The sequence below is a fragment of the Papio anubis genome, chromosome 10 (genome assembly GCF_008728515.1).
Source record: "Papio anubis isolate 15944 chromosome 10, Panubis1.0, whole genome shotgun sequence".
Taxonomy (NCBI): Eukaryota; Metazoa; Chordata; class Mammalia; order Primates; family Cercopithecidae; genus Papio; species Papio anubis.
Window position 1 is genome coordinate 73972063 of NC_044985.1, and position 17454 is coordinate 73989516.

The 17454-nt window shown below is 39.0% G+C and overlaps 1 protein-coding gene across 4 annotated transcripts in view; it reads right to left on the reverse strand.

Annotated features, from left to right (window-relative positions):
* HIBCH (3-hydroxyisobutyryl-CoA hydrolase) overlaps nt 1-17454 on the reverse strand; it is a 122295-nt gene that overhangs the window by 50407 nt on the left and 54434 nt on the right. For all 4 annotated transcript variants that reach the window (XM_031651412.1, XM_031651414.1, XM_031651413.1 and 1 more), the window contains one exon: nt 6991-7069. In XM_031651412.1, coding sequence (XP_031507272.1) covers nt 6991-7069 — 79 coding nt within the window. The remainder of the gene's footprint in view (nt 1-6990; nt 7070-17454) is intronic.

The window sequence follows — 17454 nt, forward strand, 5'->3', positions numbered from 1 at the left end:
AGCCTTTTAGTCTCTAGAACTGTGAGAAAAAAAATTTCAGCAGTTTAAGCCACCAAGTTTGTGGTATTTTGTTATGCAGCCCTAGAAGCATAATATACTACGAAATCAGTCATGCCTTTTCCCTTGAATACCGAACTCTTAAATCTGCCAGCTAAACAGAACCACATGGATAATAAGTATCTCACATTTAACATGGCAAAAGTACAACTATTAATTCACAAACCTCCAACTACCCTGCTCCTTCCCTAATCAGCCTCATCCATCAAGTAGCACAAGCTAAATACCTTGGAGTTACTCCTGATTCATTATACCAGCAAGTCAGTTAAGCCCAAAACATGTTTCAAATCTATTCACTGTATTCAACTCTATACCTCCACACTACTCCAAAGCCAAAATCTCTCCAGACTGTGCTGTCCAACAGAACTTTCTACAGTGATGAAATCTATAATTTCTGCTGTCCAGTAAGATAGTCACTAGCCATATGTAGCTATTAAACACCTGGAATATGGCTGGTGTGACTGAGGAACTGAATTTGTTTTCTTTAAATTTAATTAATGTATATTAAAATTTTAAAAGCCACTTGTGGCTAGTGGCTATACAGTATTGGACAATATAGCTCTAGACTAATGTAATAACCTATTATCCAATCTCACTGCTTCTACTCTGCAACCCCTACAATCCATTATCCTCAAAGCAGCCAGAATCATGGTACTAAAATACAAACTAGATTATGTCATTGCCTGTTTTATACTCTTCCACAAATTCCCATATTTAGGTTTAAATCTTAACTCCTCACCAGAGGCCCCCATGTACCCTTTTGAGAGCATGTTACATCACTCCTGCCCTCGATTCAGACACAGATTGCCTCCATTTTGTTCCTTTAACAGGCCAAGTTCATTCTTACCTAAGGGTCTTGAGCTAACTTTTCTCAATGCCACAATATTCTTCTCTCAGTTCTTCATGCAGCTGACTCTTGTCATTCAAATCTCAGCTTAAAGGACAACTCCACTGAGAGCATATTTAATCATCCAATTTAAAGTAGCTATCTGGGAGACTTACACTTTGGACATGATAGAGTAACAGGAACCAGACTTATCCTCCTACCTGAAACAACTATAAAAACAAACACAATATATGGATCAATAGTGTTTTCAACACACTGAACATCAAGCAATAAAGAAAAGTGGTCTCTGAATATCAGAAAACAAACAAGGTAAATCCTAGAACAGCTCCAACTTCATGCCTTGAGTGAGTTCCCAGGCCCAGTATAGTCCCTCATTTGAGAAGATGAAGCTATGAGTCTAGGGAAACCAAGAGAGCTAGAATTCCCAGAACAGAGTACCAGAGTGGAGAGAGCTGCAGAGAGGAAGCCCTGGAGATCTGCAGGGTGTCTCTTTTAAGTACTTAGCTTAGGAAAGGACTGTGTGTGTGTGTGTGTGTGTGTGTGTGAGTGTGTGTGTGTGTGTGAAGAAACTACATGATTAGTCAGTTTTCACACTGCCCAAGACTGGGTAATTGGTAAAGGAAAGAGGTTTAATCGACTCATAGTTCCACATGGCTAAGGAGGCCTCAGGAAACTTACAATCATAGCAGAAGGCAAAGCAAGCTTGGATCTTCTCACATGGCAGCAGGAGTGAAAAGAGCGAGGAGCAAAGGGAGAAGAGTCCCTTATAAAACCATCAGCTCTCGTAAGAACTCACTACCATGAGAACAGCAAGGGAAAAACTGCCTCCACGATCCAATCACCTCCTACCACATCTCTCCCTGGACACGTAGGGATTACGGGGATTACAATTCAAGATGAGATCTGGGTGAGGACACAACACCTAACCACACCACTACACGAGACTAAGGAAAGAAACACAGAAAATGATTACAGAGAACACATGACAGGACTAAAAACAGCATGTTCCCCACCACCTGGACTAGAAAAACTCATGATTGATGTCATGGGGCACTGCACAGAACACAAAGAAAGATCTTGCCTCAGTAGTGGGAAATAATTAGCCCTAGTTGGAGCATTGCTCCAATCCTGCAAAAAAATAATAATAAATCTTATAACATTTGAAAATATTAAGATGTTTCCCAGGAATTTAAATTCATCTCAGAAGAAATCTCAAAAATACTTAAAAGAATACAAAAACATCCAGCACCCAACAAAGTTTACAATATCTATAATTCAATAAAAAATTATGAGCTATCTAAAGATGCAGGAAAATACTAACCATAAAGAGGTGATTTAAAAAAAGAGAACTGACATAAATATAAAAACTAGCAGAAAAAAACATTAACACAGTTATCACAAACATAACCTATATATCCAAGAAGTTAAATACAGATACAGAAGATTTTTCTTTTTAAAAAAAGAACCAGCCGGGCGTAGTGGCTCAAGCCTGTAATCCTAGCACTTTGGGAGGCCGAGACGGGCGGATCACGAGGTCAGGAGATCGAGACCATCCTGGCTAACACGGTGAAACCCCGTCTCTACTAAATAATACAAAAATCTAGCCGGGCGAGGTGGCGGGCGCCTGTAGTCCCAGCTACTCAGGAGGCTGAGGCAGGAGAATGGCATAAACCCAGGAGGCGGAGCTTGCAGTGAGCTGAGATGCAGCCACTGCAGTCCAGCCTGGTTGACAGAGCGAGACTCCGTCTAAAAAAAAAAAAACAAAAAAAACCAAATCATACTTCTAGAGATGAAAACTGAAATGAATGTATAAGCTGAAAAATACCTGGATGAGATTAAGGGCAGATTAGATCTTGTAGAAGAAAAGATTAATGAACTTAAGGGCACAGTAACAGAAACTATCTAAAATGAAAGAGAGAAAAAAAATTTTTTTAATGAACAAAGCATAACTGAGCCTTACAGAAGTATAACCAGAATTCCTGAAAAGGGAATGGGTGGAAGAAAAATATTTGCAGAAATAATGGCAAAAATTTTTCCAAATTTGACAGAAATTATAAACCTAAGTAGCTCAACAACCATAAGCATTAGAAATACGAAGAACACCAAAGCACATCATAACCAAATCGCCTGAAACATGTGATCAAGAGAAAATCTTAAGAGCAGCAAGAGAAAATAAAAAGACACAGGAACAAAAATAAAGAAGAGAAAAGACTTTTTGTAGGAAATTAAATGAGAAGACAGTGTAGTAACATCTTTAAATTACTGAAATTAAAAACCAGAGTAGAATCGAATTCCATACCCACATCTCATACAAGTGAACTCAGGTTTCACCTGAGGAAATGAAAGAAGAGCAAACAAGATCTAAAATAAGCAGAAAAAAAGGAGGAATGAATACTGGAGCAGAAATCAGCAAAATAAAAAATAAATGAAAACAAAAATCTGTTTAAGATCAATAAAATTAATAAACCTCTAACTAGATTGATCAGGGAAAAAAAGAGAAGACACAATGACCAATATCAAGAATGACAGCCAGAAATCTCTACAGAGTCTACAGATATTAAAAAGATAATAAGGGAATATTATTGTCTTAGTCCATTTTGTGTTGCTATGACAGAATACCACAGACTGGGGTAATTTAGAAAAAAAAATTATTTGTCACAGTTCTGGAGGCTGGGAAGTCTGATATCATGGTGTCAATATCACACGAGGGCCTTCTTGGTGCATCATCCCATGGCAAAAGGCAAGGGTGAGATAGGACAAGAGAGCAGGAGGAAAGGGGGCTGAAGTTATCCCTGTATCGGGAACCAACCTGCAAAAACTGGAAGAGCCCTCATGACCCACTCACCTCTTAGTGGTCCCAACTCTCAACACTGCTGAGTTGGGAATTAAGTTTCCAACACGTGAACTTCAGGGGATATATACAAAAAAGCAATTATGAACAACTTTATGCTAACAAATTGACAAATTCCTTGAAAGGCTCTGATATGGTTTGGCTCTGCGTCCCCACTCAAATCTCATGTTGAATTGTAATCCCCAGTGTTGGATGAGGGGCCTGGTGGAAGGTGATTGGGTCATGGGGGCAGATGTCCCCCCGTTGTTCTCGTAATAGTGAGTTCTCATGATAGCTGGTTGTTTTAAAGTGTGCAATACTTCCCCCTTCACTCTCCTGCCAGCCACATGAAGATGCACTTGCTTCCCCTTCATCTTTAGTCATGACTGTAAGTTTCTGGAGACCTCCCCAGTCATGCTTCCTGTACAGCCTGTGGAACTGTGAGCCAATTAAACCTCTTTTCTTTATAAATTACCCAGTCTCAGGTAGCTCTCTATAGCAATGTGAGAATGGACTAATACAGAAAACTGGTACCAGAGAAGTAGGGCATTGCTATAAAGATAACTGAAAATGTAGAAGTGACTTGGGAACTAGGCAACAAGCAGAGATTGGAAGACGTTGCCTCTTCACTCTGCTAACTGTTTTCTTTGCTGTGCTTCTAGAAGCATTTTACATGATATAATTCTACTTGTCTGTGTACAGGCCTTGGGAGCCACCCCTTGCATCAGTGTAGACTGGATGCTGGATGGATTCAAAGGAAATTGTGTATTTTTGTTTTTGTTGCCTGAGTTTTTGGGGTCAAAGCAAAAAAATTACTGCCCAGATTAATGTCATATCATTTTCCTATATGTTTTCTTCTACTGATTTTGCAGTTTCAGGTTGTATGACAACATCTTTAATCCATTTCAGTTTTTTATTAAATATGAGGTATGGGTCTAATTTCATTTTTCTGCACATGGATATCCAGTTTTTCTGACATCATCTATTGAAGAAACTGTCCTTTCACCATTATGTATTTTTCGCATCTTTCTTAAAAATCACTTGACTGCAAATATATGGATTTGTCTCTGAGCTTGCTATTCTTTTCCAGTGGTCTATGTATCCATCTTTATTCCAGTACTATGCTATTTTGATCACTAAAGCTTTGCAATAGTGTTTGAAGTCAGTACAAAGTCTCTAGCTTTGTTCTTTTTGCTCAAGATTACCTTAGTTATCTGCAGTCTTTTTTGGTTCCATATAAATTTTAGAATTGTTTTTTTCTATTTTTTTGAAGACTGACATTGGGATTTTGATAGGGATTACATTGAATCTGTAGATTACTTCGGTAGTATGAACATTTTAAAAATATTCTTCCAATCCATGAACATGGAATACATCTTTTTATTTATTTGCGTCTTCAATTTTTTTCATCAAAGTTTTGTAGTGTGTGTGTGTGTGTGTGTGTGTGTGTGTGTGTGTGTGTATGTGTCTGACATGGTCTGGCTGTATTGCCCAGGCTACAGTGTAGTGGAGTGATCTCAGCTCACTGCAGCCTCTGCTTCCAGGGCTCAAACCATCCTTTTACCTCCACCTCCTGAGCAGCTGGGACCACAGGCACACGTCACCATGCCCAACTACTTTTTGTTATTTTTGTAGAGATGGGGTTTTGCCATACAGATTTTACCTCCTTGGTTACATTTATTTCTAAGTATGTTATTATTTTTGATGTTTTTGTAAATGAAATTGTTTTCTTATTTTTCAAATAGTTTGCTGTTAGTGTATAGAAATGCTGATTTTTATGTGTTGATTTTATATCCTACATCTTTACTGTATTTACTTATTAGTTCAAACAGTTTTTTGTTGGAGCTGTTAAGAGTTTTCTACATATATATATAAGAGCATGTCATCAGCAGTGACAGTTTCACCTCTGCTTTTCCTGTTTGGATCCTTTTTATTTCCTTCTCTTCCCTAATTGCTCTGGCAAGGACTTTCAATACAGTATTGAACAGAAACAATGAGAGCAGGAATCACTGTCTTGTTCCTGATCTTAAATGAAAAACATCTACTTTAATATCTAACTTAATTGGTAAAAGATTAAATGCTTTCCCCTAAAATCAGGAACAAGGAAAAGATGTCCACTCTCACCACTTATATTCAACACTGTATTGGAAGTTCTATTCTACGCAATAGGGTAAGAGAAAGAAATAAAAGATATCCAGATTAGAAAGGAAAAAGCAAAACTGCTCTTACTTGTAAATGACATAACTGTCTCTTTAGGAATTCCAGTACAGTAGAATCGAATTCTATTCAATTCTAAAGCAACTAAAACTAATAAGTGAGTTTAATAAGTCTGCATGATAAAGGTAAATACAAAAATCAACTGTATTTCTACAGACTGGTAAATAACAATTAGAACTGAAAGCTTTTTCAAAAATATCATTAATATGAAATACTTATGGATAAATATGACAAAAGATAAGACCTATAAACTGAAAACTAAAAATCCATGCTCAGAGAAATTAAAGACCACTTACATAAATGGAGAAATATATCTTGACCATAGGTCTGAAAAGACTCGATAGTGGTAAGATGTCAATTCTCTCTAAATTCACCTGCAGGCTTTTTTGTTGAAATTGACAAGTAACTCTAAAATACATATGGAAATATAAAGAACCTATACAGCCAAAGCAACTTGGTGAGATACAAAGAACAAAGGTGGAACATTATCACCACCTGATTTTAAGACTTACTATAAAGCAACACTAACCAAGACAACAACCATGATTGACATCTACAGACAACTGTAACAAAGCTACACAGACAATTCGGTGGCAAAACAATACTCTTTCAACAGTTGGTACTGGAATGATTGTATTTCCATATACGAAATAAACTTTGACTTATACAGATGATCCATACCCCTCACCATATACAAAAATTAACTCAAAAGTGTCATATGAGAGTTTTGATCAGAACTCAAAACTGCACAGATCTAAAGGCAAAAATATATTCCCTTAATGATATCTTATCTATAGTGTTAATGTTTTATTTATAGTGTGTTAATGTCTCCTTTAATGTTCTCAGTTTTGTGTTTTCAGATACAATTATTGAGCTGATACTGACTTCTAATTATCTTCCTCTTTAATTTCTTTTTTAAAATCCTTTCCTTGTTGTATCTCACACAAGATTCCTCAATTCCTTCAACAACAGTAAACTCTGAAATGTATTAAAAGAAGATGATGCTAAAAGTAATTATTAAAAAAATTCTGGTTGTTACCTATTGCTGTTTCTGGCATAGCAAAAAGACACTTTTCTGTAGCCACTCGAAATTGCCCATGGACTGAGAGACCAACTCCCTAGAGAAAAAAGGCAAAAAAAGAAAGGGGGGGATTAAAAATATTGTTAAAAAGCAAACAATTCACAAACTTACAAACATTACATTACAAAGTACAAAGCAAATAAATTATCTTTATACTCCACAGGAACTTGCTTCGGGGATAGGCTGTCCCCACCTCCTTCAATTAACTTTGAATTCCACGAACAACACATGACTATATTCCCCTTTATTAAACATTTACACATGAAGTCTGACCATACCCCCATCCTAGTCTGGTCATTCTCTTCCTCCACAGAGACACATAGCTATTATCAATTTGATAAGTAACCCACAGATTTTTTTCCCTATGTATTTCTTATATTTGAACAAATGTATATACTTATCTGATACATATTTTATATATAATAATATATACAACTATACATATATAAAATTCACACTCTATTCCATGGCCTGCAAGGCTCTACATCACCTGGCCTAGCCTAACTTTTTGACTTTATCACCCATCACTCTTCCTGCATTCATTCCACTAGCCATGGGGGCTTCATGCCATTCCTCCAAAATTTTAAGCTTTTACAATTTCAATTAATCATAAAACTTCTAAGGTAAGAAGATATACTAGAGAAGGCCACTGCCTGCTCAATCACTGTTTTTTCTCTAAGGGAATCTGCTCTTCCCAGAGACTTTTTTTTCCTTTCCCCAGGAGGGGCTGAACTAGGGATGGGCAATGGACCCAAGGGCAGCCAATGGAGACTAACCAGAATTCAGAGGCCTGGGGCGCAAAGGGGCAGGGGTGAATTAGACAAGGTTCTTACTCCTAGGTACTTAAACTAAAACACAGTGCGCAGTTGTCAGCTGATGACAGGCAGTGAAGCTTAAAGGTCATCTGACATTTGAGTTAAAGATGACATGATAACCAAGTAAAAGCTGTTATTATATGCGGTAGAGACCAAAAAAAAAAAAAAAAAAAAAAAAAACCAACCCTGAGAATGCTGTAGTCTGTACAAGACAGAAGACAAAACAAACACATAAAAAGAAGCAGAGATAGAAAAATAAACACACAACTTAAATTTGCCTTAAGCCCACACCTGCAGTCCAATTTTCAGGAACATAAGCAATGCTTATGGTCCCTGAACTTGTCTAATAACTGCCCCATTCTCTTTTGAGGATCTTTTTGAGTGAGTCTCTGTTCTTTCCAATTAAAATGTCTCTTCACCACATTTTCAGTTAGAGCTAGACCTAGATCCTGTCGTCAGCAACACACAACATAAGTATTTGGGCCCCCAGCATATATTCACTGAAATACTGTCCTGTGCTTTCCCTCCCAACACAACCTCCTAACACTGCTGTCCCTGACTAGCCATTCCCATCACATCTTCTGGAATCTTAATTCCTTTACAAAAGAACAACCTAACAGACCAAATTCTCTACAGAGGGCCCTCTCCACCTCCTGAACTCTATGGAAAAAGAAACTTAAAAGCCCCATATTACTTCACACAGAAACTACACATCCATGCAGAGTAACTGATCCATTGATTCCATTCGTTATCTTATATTACATACTATGTTTTGTTTCAGCATTGGCTGATAATAGTGAATTAAAGAAAAGACATCAAGATTCGAGTAAAAAGTTATTAATGAAAAACTATCAGAATAAGAGACCACGGGCAAAAGTATCATTAAGAGCCAATTTTAAAGCCTTTCAATAAAGATGAAGGTTCAGAATAGTCAAGCCACTTCACTTGAAGATACTAGGAATACGCTGAAGCATTTCAAATGTAAAACCCTAATGGCAGATTCATAACTAATTTTTCTATCTTACATCAAAGAATCTATTATAGGTTACTTGTAAGCAGTCCCCCTTAACTTCTGAAATTTGATTTTACATTTTATTTGACCATTAATCTTAGCTGATACTCCTTTGCTAGATTAAAAAGGTTCCAAAGTCTTCAAGTTTTATTGTATTAGCTAATTTTTATACAGATTCATTCTCCAAATACAATACCTTATTCCAATTCCTACTCTCCCCAAATACTCTCCCCCAAACCTACCAAACCCAGTAGTCAAATCTCATTTTTCATCAAGCTGACCACTAGCTAAACAGCTCAGTAATATGACAGTTGCTCATTCCTACTTTATGAAATGCTTTACTGGATTTTGAGACACCATACATTCCTATTTTAAAATCTAACTCATTAGTTACTCTTTCATTTCTCCCTGATATCAAAGTGTTGATCTGCCACAATAATTAGATGCCATCTTTCTACTCCACTTCACTCTACCCCACTGAACTCTGTCCTGTCTACATCATTCCCTAGGAGATCTCTTCCAGCCCTAGGATTGTAAGCACCACCTAAAACACTAATAAATTATTTCCCCATCCCTGATTTCTCTACTCAGCTATTTAACATCTCATCTTGAATGTCTAGTAAGTATCTCAACCTTCACACATCAAAAGTAAATCTCTTGATTTCTCCTTAAGTGTGCTCCTCCCTCTGTCTTCGTCTCAGTAAATAGCACCACAATTTACCAAGCCGCTCAGGTCAAACATCTCAGCATTACCTTCTTTCCTTCCTACCCCACAATGTAATCTATGAACTATCCTGAGAGATCTAACTTCAAAATATATCCTGAGGGGGTGGAGCAAGATGGCCGAATAGGAACAGCTCCAGTCTCCAACTCCCAGCGCCAGCGACACAGAAGACCGGTGATTTCTGCATTTTCAACTGAGGTACTGGGTTCATCTCACTGGGGAGTGCCGGACGATCGGTGCTGGTCAGCTGCTGCAGCCCGACCAGCGAGAGCTGAAGCAGGGCGAGGCATCGCCTCACCTGGGAAGCGCAAGGGGGAAGGGAATCCCTTTTCCTAGCCAGGGGAACTGAGACACACAACACCTGGAAAATCGGGTAACTCCCACCCCAATATTGCGCTTTAAGCAAACAGGCACACCAGGAGATCATATCCCACACCTGGCCGGGAGGGTCCCACGCCCACGGAGCCTCCCTCATTGCTAGCACAGCAGTCTGTGATCTACCGGCAAGGCAGCAGCGAGGCTGGGGGAGGGGCGCCCGCCATTGCTGAGGCTTAAGTAGGTAAACAAAGCTGCTGGGAAGCTCCAACTGGGTGGAGCTCACAGCAGCTCAAGGAAACCTGCCTGTCTCTGTAGACTCCACCTCTGGGGACAGGGCACAGCTACACAACAACAACAACAACAACAACAAAGCAGCAGAAAACTCTGCAGATGCAAACGACTCTGTCTGACAGCTTTGAAGAGAGCAGTGGATCTCCCAACACGGAGGCTGAGATCTGAGAACAGACAGACTGCCTGCTCAAGTGGGTCCCTGACCCCTGAGTAGCCTAACTGGGAGACATCCCCCACTAGGGGCAGTCTGACACCCCACACCTCACAGGGTGGAGTATACCCCTGAGAGGAAGCTTCCAAAGCAAGAATCAGACAGGTACACTCGCTGTTCAGAAATATTCTATCTTCTGCAGCCTCTGCTGCTGATACCCAGGCAAACAGGGTCTGGAGTGGACCTCAAGCAATCTCCAACAGACCTACAGCTGAGGGTCCTGACTGTTAGAAGGAAAACTATCAAACAGGAAGGACACCTACACCAAAACCCCATCAGTACATCACCATCATCAAAGACCAGAGGCAGATAAAACCACAAAGATGGGGAAAAAGCAGGGCAGAAAAGCTGGAAATTCAAAAAATAAGAGCGCATCTCCCCCGGCAAAGGAGCGCAGCTCATCGCCAGCAACGGATCAAAGCTGGACGGAAAATGACTTTGACGAGATGAGAGAAGAAGGTTTCAGTCCATCAAATTTCTTAGAGCTAAAGGAGGAATTACGTACCCAGCGCAAAGAAACTAAAAATCTTGAAAAAAAAGTGGAAGAATTGACGGCTAGACTAATTAATGCAGAGAAGGTCATAAACGAAATGAAAGAGATGAAAACCATGACACGAGAAATACGTGACAAATGCACAAGCTTCAGTAACCGACTCGATCAACTGGAAGAAAGAGTATCAGCGATTGAGGATCAAATGAATGAAATGAAGCGAGAAGAGAAACCAAAAGAAAAAAGAAGAAAAAGAAATGAACAAAGCCTGCAAGAAGTATGGGATTATGCAAAAAGACCAAATCTCCGTCTGATTGGGGTGCCTGAAAGTGAGGGGGAAAATGGAACCAAGTTGGAAAACACTCTTCAGGATATCATCCAGGAGAACTTCCCCAACCTAGTAGGGCAGGCCAACATTCAAATCCAGGAAATACAGAGAACGCCACAAAGATACTCCTCGAGAAGAGCAACTCCAAGACACATAATTGCCAGATTCACCAAAGTTGAAATGAAGGAAAAAATCTTAAGGGCAGCCAGAGAGAAAGGTCGGGTTACCCACAAAGGGAAGCCCATCAGACTCACAGCAGATCTCTCGGCAGAAACTCTCCAAGCCAGAAGAGAGTGGGGGCCAATATTCAACATTCTTCAAGAAAAGAATTTTAAACCCAGAATTTCATATCCAGCCAAACTAAGTTTCATAAGTGAAGGAGAAATAAAATCCTTTACAGATAAGCAAATGCTTAGAGATTTTGTCACCACTAGGCCTGCCTTACAAGAGACCCTGAAGGAAGCACTCAACATGGAAAGGAACAACCGGTACCAGCCATTGCAAAAACATGCCAAAATGTAAAGACCATCGAGGCTAGGAAGAAACTGCATCAACTAACGAGCAAAATAACCAGTTAATATCATAATGGCAGGATCAAGTTCACACATAACAATCTTAACCTTAAATGTAAATGGACTAAATGCTCCAATGAAAAGACACAGACTGGCAAACTGGATAAAGAGTCAAGACCCATCAGTCTGCTGTATTCAGGAGACCCATCTCACACGCAGAGACATACATAGGCTCAAAATAAAGGGATGGAGGAAGATTTACCAAGCAAATGGAGAACAAAAAAAAGCAGGGGTTGCAATCCTAGTCTCTGATAAAACAGACTTTAAACCATCAAAGATCAAAAGAGACAAAGAAGGCCATTACATAATGGTCAAGGGATCAATTCAACAGGAAGAGCTAACTATCCTAAATATATATGCACCCAATACAGGAGCACCCAGATTCATAAAGCAAGTCCTTAGAGACTTACAAAGAGACTTAGACTCCCATACAATAATAATGGGAGACTTCAACACTCCACTGTCAACATTAGACAGATCAACGAGACAGAAAGTTAACAAGGATGTCCAGGAATTGAACTCATCTCTGCAGCAAGCAGACCTAATAGACATCTATAGAACTCTCCACCCCAAATCAACAGAATATACATTCTTCTCAGCACCACATCGTACTTACTCCAAAATTGACCATATAATTGGAAGTAAAGCACTCCTCAGCAAATGTACAAGAACAGAAATTATAACAAACTGTCTCTCAGACCACAGTGCAATCAAACTAGAACTCAGGACTAAGAAACTCAATCAAAACCGCTCAACTACATGGAAACTGAACAACCTGCTCCTGAATGACTACTGGGTACATCACGAAATGAAGGCAGAAATAAAGATGTTCTTTGAAACCAATGAGAACAAAGATACAACATACCAGAATCTCTGGGACACATTTAAAGCAGTGTGCAGAGGGAAATTTATAGCACTAAATGCCCACAAGAGAAAGCAGGAAAGATCTAAAATTGACACTCTAACATCGCAATTAAAAGAATTAGAGAAGCAAGAGCAAACACATTCGAAAGCTAGCAGAAGGCTAGAAATAACTAAGATCAGAGCAGAACTGAAGGAGATAGAGACACAAAAAACCCTCCAAAAAATCAATGAATCCAGGAGTTGGTTTTTTGAAAAGATCAACAAAATTGACAGACCACTAGCAAGACTAATAAAGAAGAAAAGAGAGAAGAATCAAATCGACGCAATTAAAAATGATAAAGGGGATATCACCACCGACCCCACAGAAATACAAACTACCATCAGAGAATACTATAAACACCTCTACGCAAATAAACTGGAAAACCTAGAAGAAATGGATAATTTCCTGGACACTTACACTCTTCCAAGACTAAACCAGGAAGAAGTTGAATCCCTGAATAGACCAATAGTAGGCTCTGAAATTGAGGCAATAATTAATAGCCTACCAACCAAAAAAAGTCCAGGACCAGATGGATTCACAGCTGAATTCTACCAGAGGTATAAGGAGGAGTTGGTACCATTCCTTCTGAAACTATTCCAATCAATAGAAAAAGAGGGAATCCTCCCTAACTCATTTTATGAGGCCAACATCATCCTGATACCAAAGCCTGGCAGAGATACAACAAAAAAAGAGAATTTTAGACCAATATCCCTGATGAACATCGATGCAAAAATCCTCAATAAAATACTGGCAAACCGGATTCAGCAACACATCAAAAAGCTTATCCACCATGATCAAGTGGGCTTCATCCCTGGGATGCAAGGCTGGTTCAACATTCGCAAATCAATAAACATAATCCAGCATATAAACAGAACCAAAGACAAGAACCACATGATTATCTCAATAGATGCAGAAAAGGCTTTTGACAAAATTCAACAGCTCTTCATGCTAAAAACGCTCAATAAATTCGGTATTGATGGAACGTACCTCAAAATAATAAGAGCTATTTATGACAAACCCACAGCCAATATCATACTGAATGGGCAAAAACTGGAAAAATTCCCTTTGAAAACTGGCACAAGACAGGGATGCCCTCTCTCACCACTCCTATTCAACATAGTGTTGGAAGTTCTGGCTAGGGCAATCAGGCAAGAGAAAGAAATCAGGGGTATTCAGTTAGGAAAAGAAGAAGTCAAATTGTCCCTCTTTGCAGATGACATGATTGTATATTTAGAAAACCCCATTGTCTCAGCCCAAAATCTCCTTAAGCTGATAAGCAACTTCAGCAAAGTCTCAGGATACAAAATTAATGTGCAAAAATCACAAGCATTCTTATACACCAATAACAGACAAACACAGAGCCAAATCATGAATGAACTTCCATTCACAATTGCTTCAAAGAGAATCAAATACCTAGGAATCCAACTTACAAGGGATGTAAAGGACCTCCTTCAAGGAGAACTACAAACCACTGCTCAGTGAAATAAAAGAGGACACAAACAAATGGAAGAACATACCATGCTCATGGATAGGAAGAATCAATATCGTGAAAATGGCCATACTGCCCAAGGTAATTTATAGATTCAATGCCATCCCCATCAAGCTACCAATGAGTTTCTTCACAGAATTGGAAAAAACTGCTTTAAAGTTCATATGGAACCAAAAAAGAGCCCGCATCTCCAAGACAATCCTAAGTCAAAAGAACAAAGCTGGAGGCATCACGCTACCTGACTTCAAACTATACTACAAGGCTACAGTAACCAAAACAGCATGGTACTGGTACCAAAACAGAGATATAGACCAATGGAACAGAACAGAGTCCTCAGAAATAATACCACACATCTACAGCCATCTGATCTTTGACAAACCTGAGAAAAACAAGAAATGGGGAAAGGAATCCCTATTTAATAAATGGTGCTGGGAAAATTGGCTAGCCATAAGTAGAAAGCTGAAACTGGATCCTTTCCTTACTCCTTATATGAAAATTAATTCAAGATGGATTAGAGACTTAAATGTTAGACCTAATACCATAAAAACCCTAGAGGAAAACCTAGGTAGTACCATTCAGGACATAGGCATGGGCAAAGACTTCATGTCTAAAACACCAAAAGCAACGGCAGCAAAAGCCAAAATTGACAAATGGGATCTAATTAAACTAAAGAGCTTCTGCACAGCAAAAGAAACTACCATCAGAGTGAACAGGCAACCTACAGAATGGGAGAAAATTTTTGCAATCTACTCATCTGACAAAGGGCTAATATCCAGAACCTACAAAGAACTCAAACAAATTTACAAGAAAAAAACAAACAACCCCATCAAAAAGTGGGCAAAGGATATGAACAGACATTTCTCAAAAGAGGACATTCATACAGCCAACAGACATATGAAAAAATGCTCATCATCACTGGCCATCAGAGAAATGCAAATCAAAACCACAATGAGATACCATCTCACACCAGTTAGAATGGCAATCATTAAAAAGTCAGGAAACAACAGGTGCTGGAGAGGATGTGGAGAAATAGGAACACTTTTACACTGTTGGTGGGACTGTAAACTAGTTCAACCATTATGGAAAACAGTATGGCGATTCCTCAAGGATCTAGAACTAGATGTACCATATGACCCAGCCATCCCATTACTGGGGATATACCCAAAGGATTATAAATTATGCTGCTATAAAGACACATGCACACGTATGTTTATTGCAGCACTATTCACAATAGCAAAGACTTGGAATCAACCCAAATGTCCATCAGTGACAGATTGGATTAAGAAAATGTGGCACATATACACCATGGAATACTATGCAGCCATAAAAAAGGATGAGTTTGCATCCTTTGTAGGGACATGGATGCAGCTGGAAACCATCATTCTTAGCAAACTATCACAAGAACAGAAAACCAAACACCGCATGTTCTCACTCATAGGTGGGAACTGAACAACGAGATCACTTGGACTCAGGAAGGGGAACATCACACACCGGGGCCTATCATGGGGAGGGGGGAGGGGGGAGGGATTGCATTGGGAGTTATACCTGATGTAAATGACGAGTTGATGGGTGCAGCAGACTAACATGGCACAAGTATACATATGTAACAAACCTGCATGTTATGCACATGTACCCTACAACTTAAAGTATAATAATAATAAATAAATTAAAAATATATATATATATATCCTGGACTGGGCCACTTTTCACCACCTACACCATTACAACCCTACTTGAAGCCTTTATCCTTTCTTGCCCAGGCTAGTGTATCTTGCTTCTACTCTTGCCACAATCTATCATCTCCATACCAGTCAAAGCACGCTTATTCAAATGTAAAACATATCACGTCCTTCTCCTGCCCAAAAGTCTCCAGTGACTTCCCATCACACTAAAATATTATCATGACTGATATGGTCTCATATGATCTGGTCCCTTTCTACCTTCCTGATTTTATAGTCTACCATTTCCCACTTTCTCACTTTCTCTCCAGTAAGCCACACGGGCTTTCCTTTTTTTTTTTTTTTTTTTTTAACTTTCTTGATGTATAATCCACTTAAAGGTACACAAACAGTAACAAATAGTAAGTTCACAAGCATATAGTTTCAATGAGTTGGCCCCAAATGAACACACCCATGTAACCAAAACTCAGATAAAAACTATCAGAAATTGCATTATGCACCCTGTCAGTCACTACACCCTCCATCCTTCAAGTAGCTACTATCTTGACCTCTAACAAAGAATTAGAGCTTTTTCTGGCTTAGCTAGATATAAATAGAATCACAGAATATATATTACTATCTGACTTCTTTCAGTCAACATTATGCTTGTGAGATTTTATGTTCTTGCATATAGCAGTAATTGTTCTTTTTCACTGCATAGCATCCTTTTGTATGAATAAACAATTTGTTAATCCATTCTAATATGAATGGCTACTTGTGTTGTCTCCATTTTGGCTACTGCAAATAACAATTCAGTGGCCATTCTGCATATGTTTTGGTGCATAAGTGCACACATTTTGGTCAGATATAAGTAAAAGTGTCAGGTCAAAGAGTTATTAATCAGCCAGGCACGGTGGCTCACGTCACGCCTGTAATCCCAGCACTTTCGGAGGCCGAGGTGGGCGGGTCACCTGAGATCAGGAGTTCAAGATCAGCCTGGCCAACATGGTGAAACCCTGTCTCTACTAAAACTACAAAAATTAGCCAGGCATGGTGTCATGTGCCTATAATCCTAGCTACTCGGGAGGCTGAGGCAGGAGAATCGCTTGAACCTGGGAGGTGGAGGTTGCAATGAGTTGAGATTGCACCACTGCACTCCAGCCTGGAGGACAGAGCAAGACTCCATCTCAAAAAAAAAAAAAAAAACGAAAAACAAAAACAAAAAAACCTATTGATTCATTCAATTGTAAAATATATCAAAATTTCCTAAGTGGTAGTACCAATTTCTTCTCCACTAGCTGTATACAAGTTTGCTGTTCTACATCCTCACCAACACTTCAAGATGTCCTTCACATTTTAGGCATTCTAATGACTGTATGTTAGTATTTCACTGCAGTTTTAATTTGCATATCCTTGATGATTAATGCAGTTGAGAGCTTTTTCAGGTTTATTAGCTATCTGGGTATCTTGGTGAAATGTCTAACCTTTTGCTGTGAAAAGTCTGTTCTAATCTTTTGCTCTTTTTTTTTAACTGGATTTTTGAATTGGTAGAAATTCATATATTCTAGACATGATTCCCTTATCAGATGTATACCAAATATGCTTTCAGT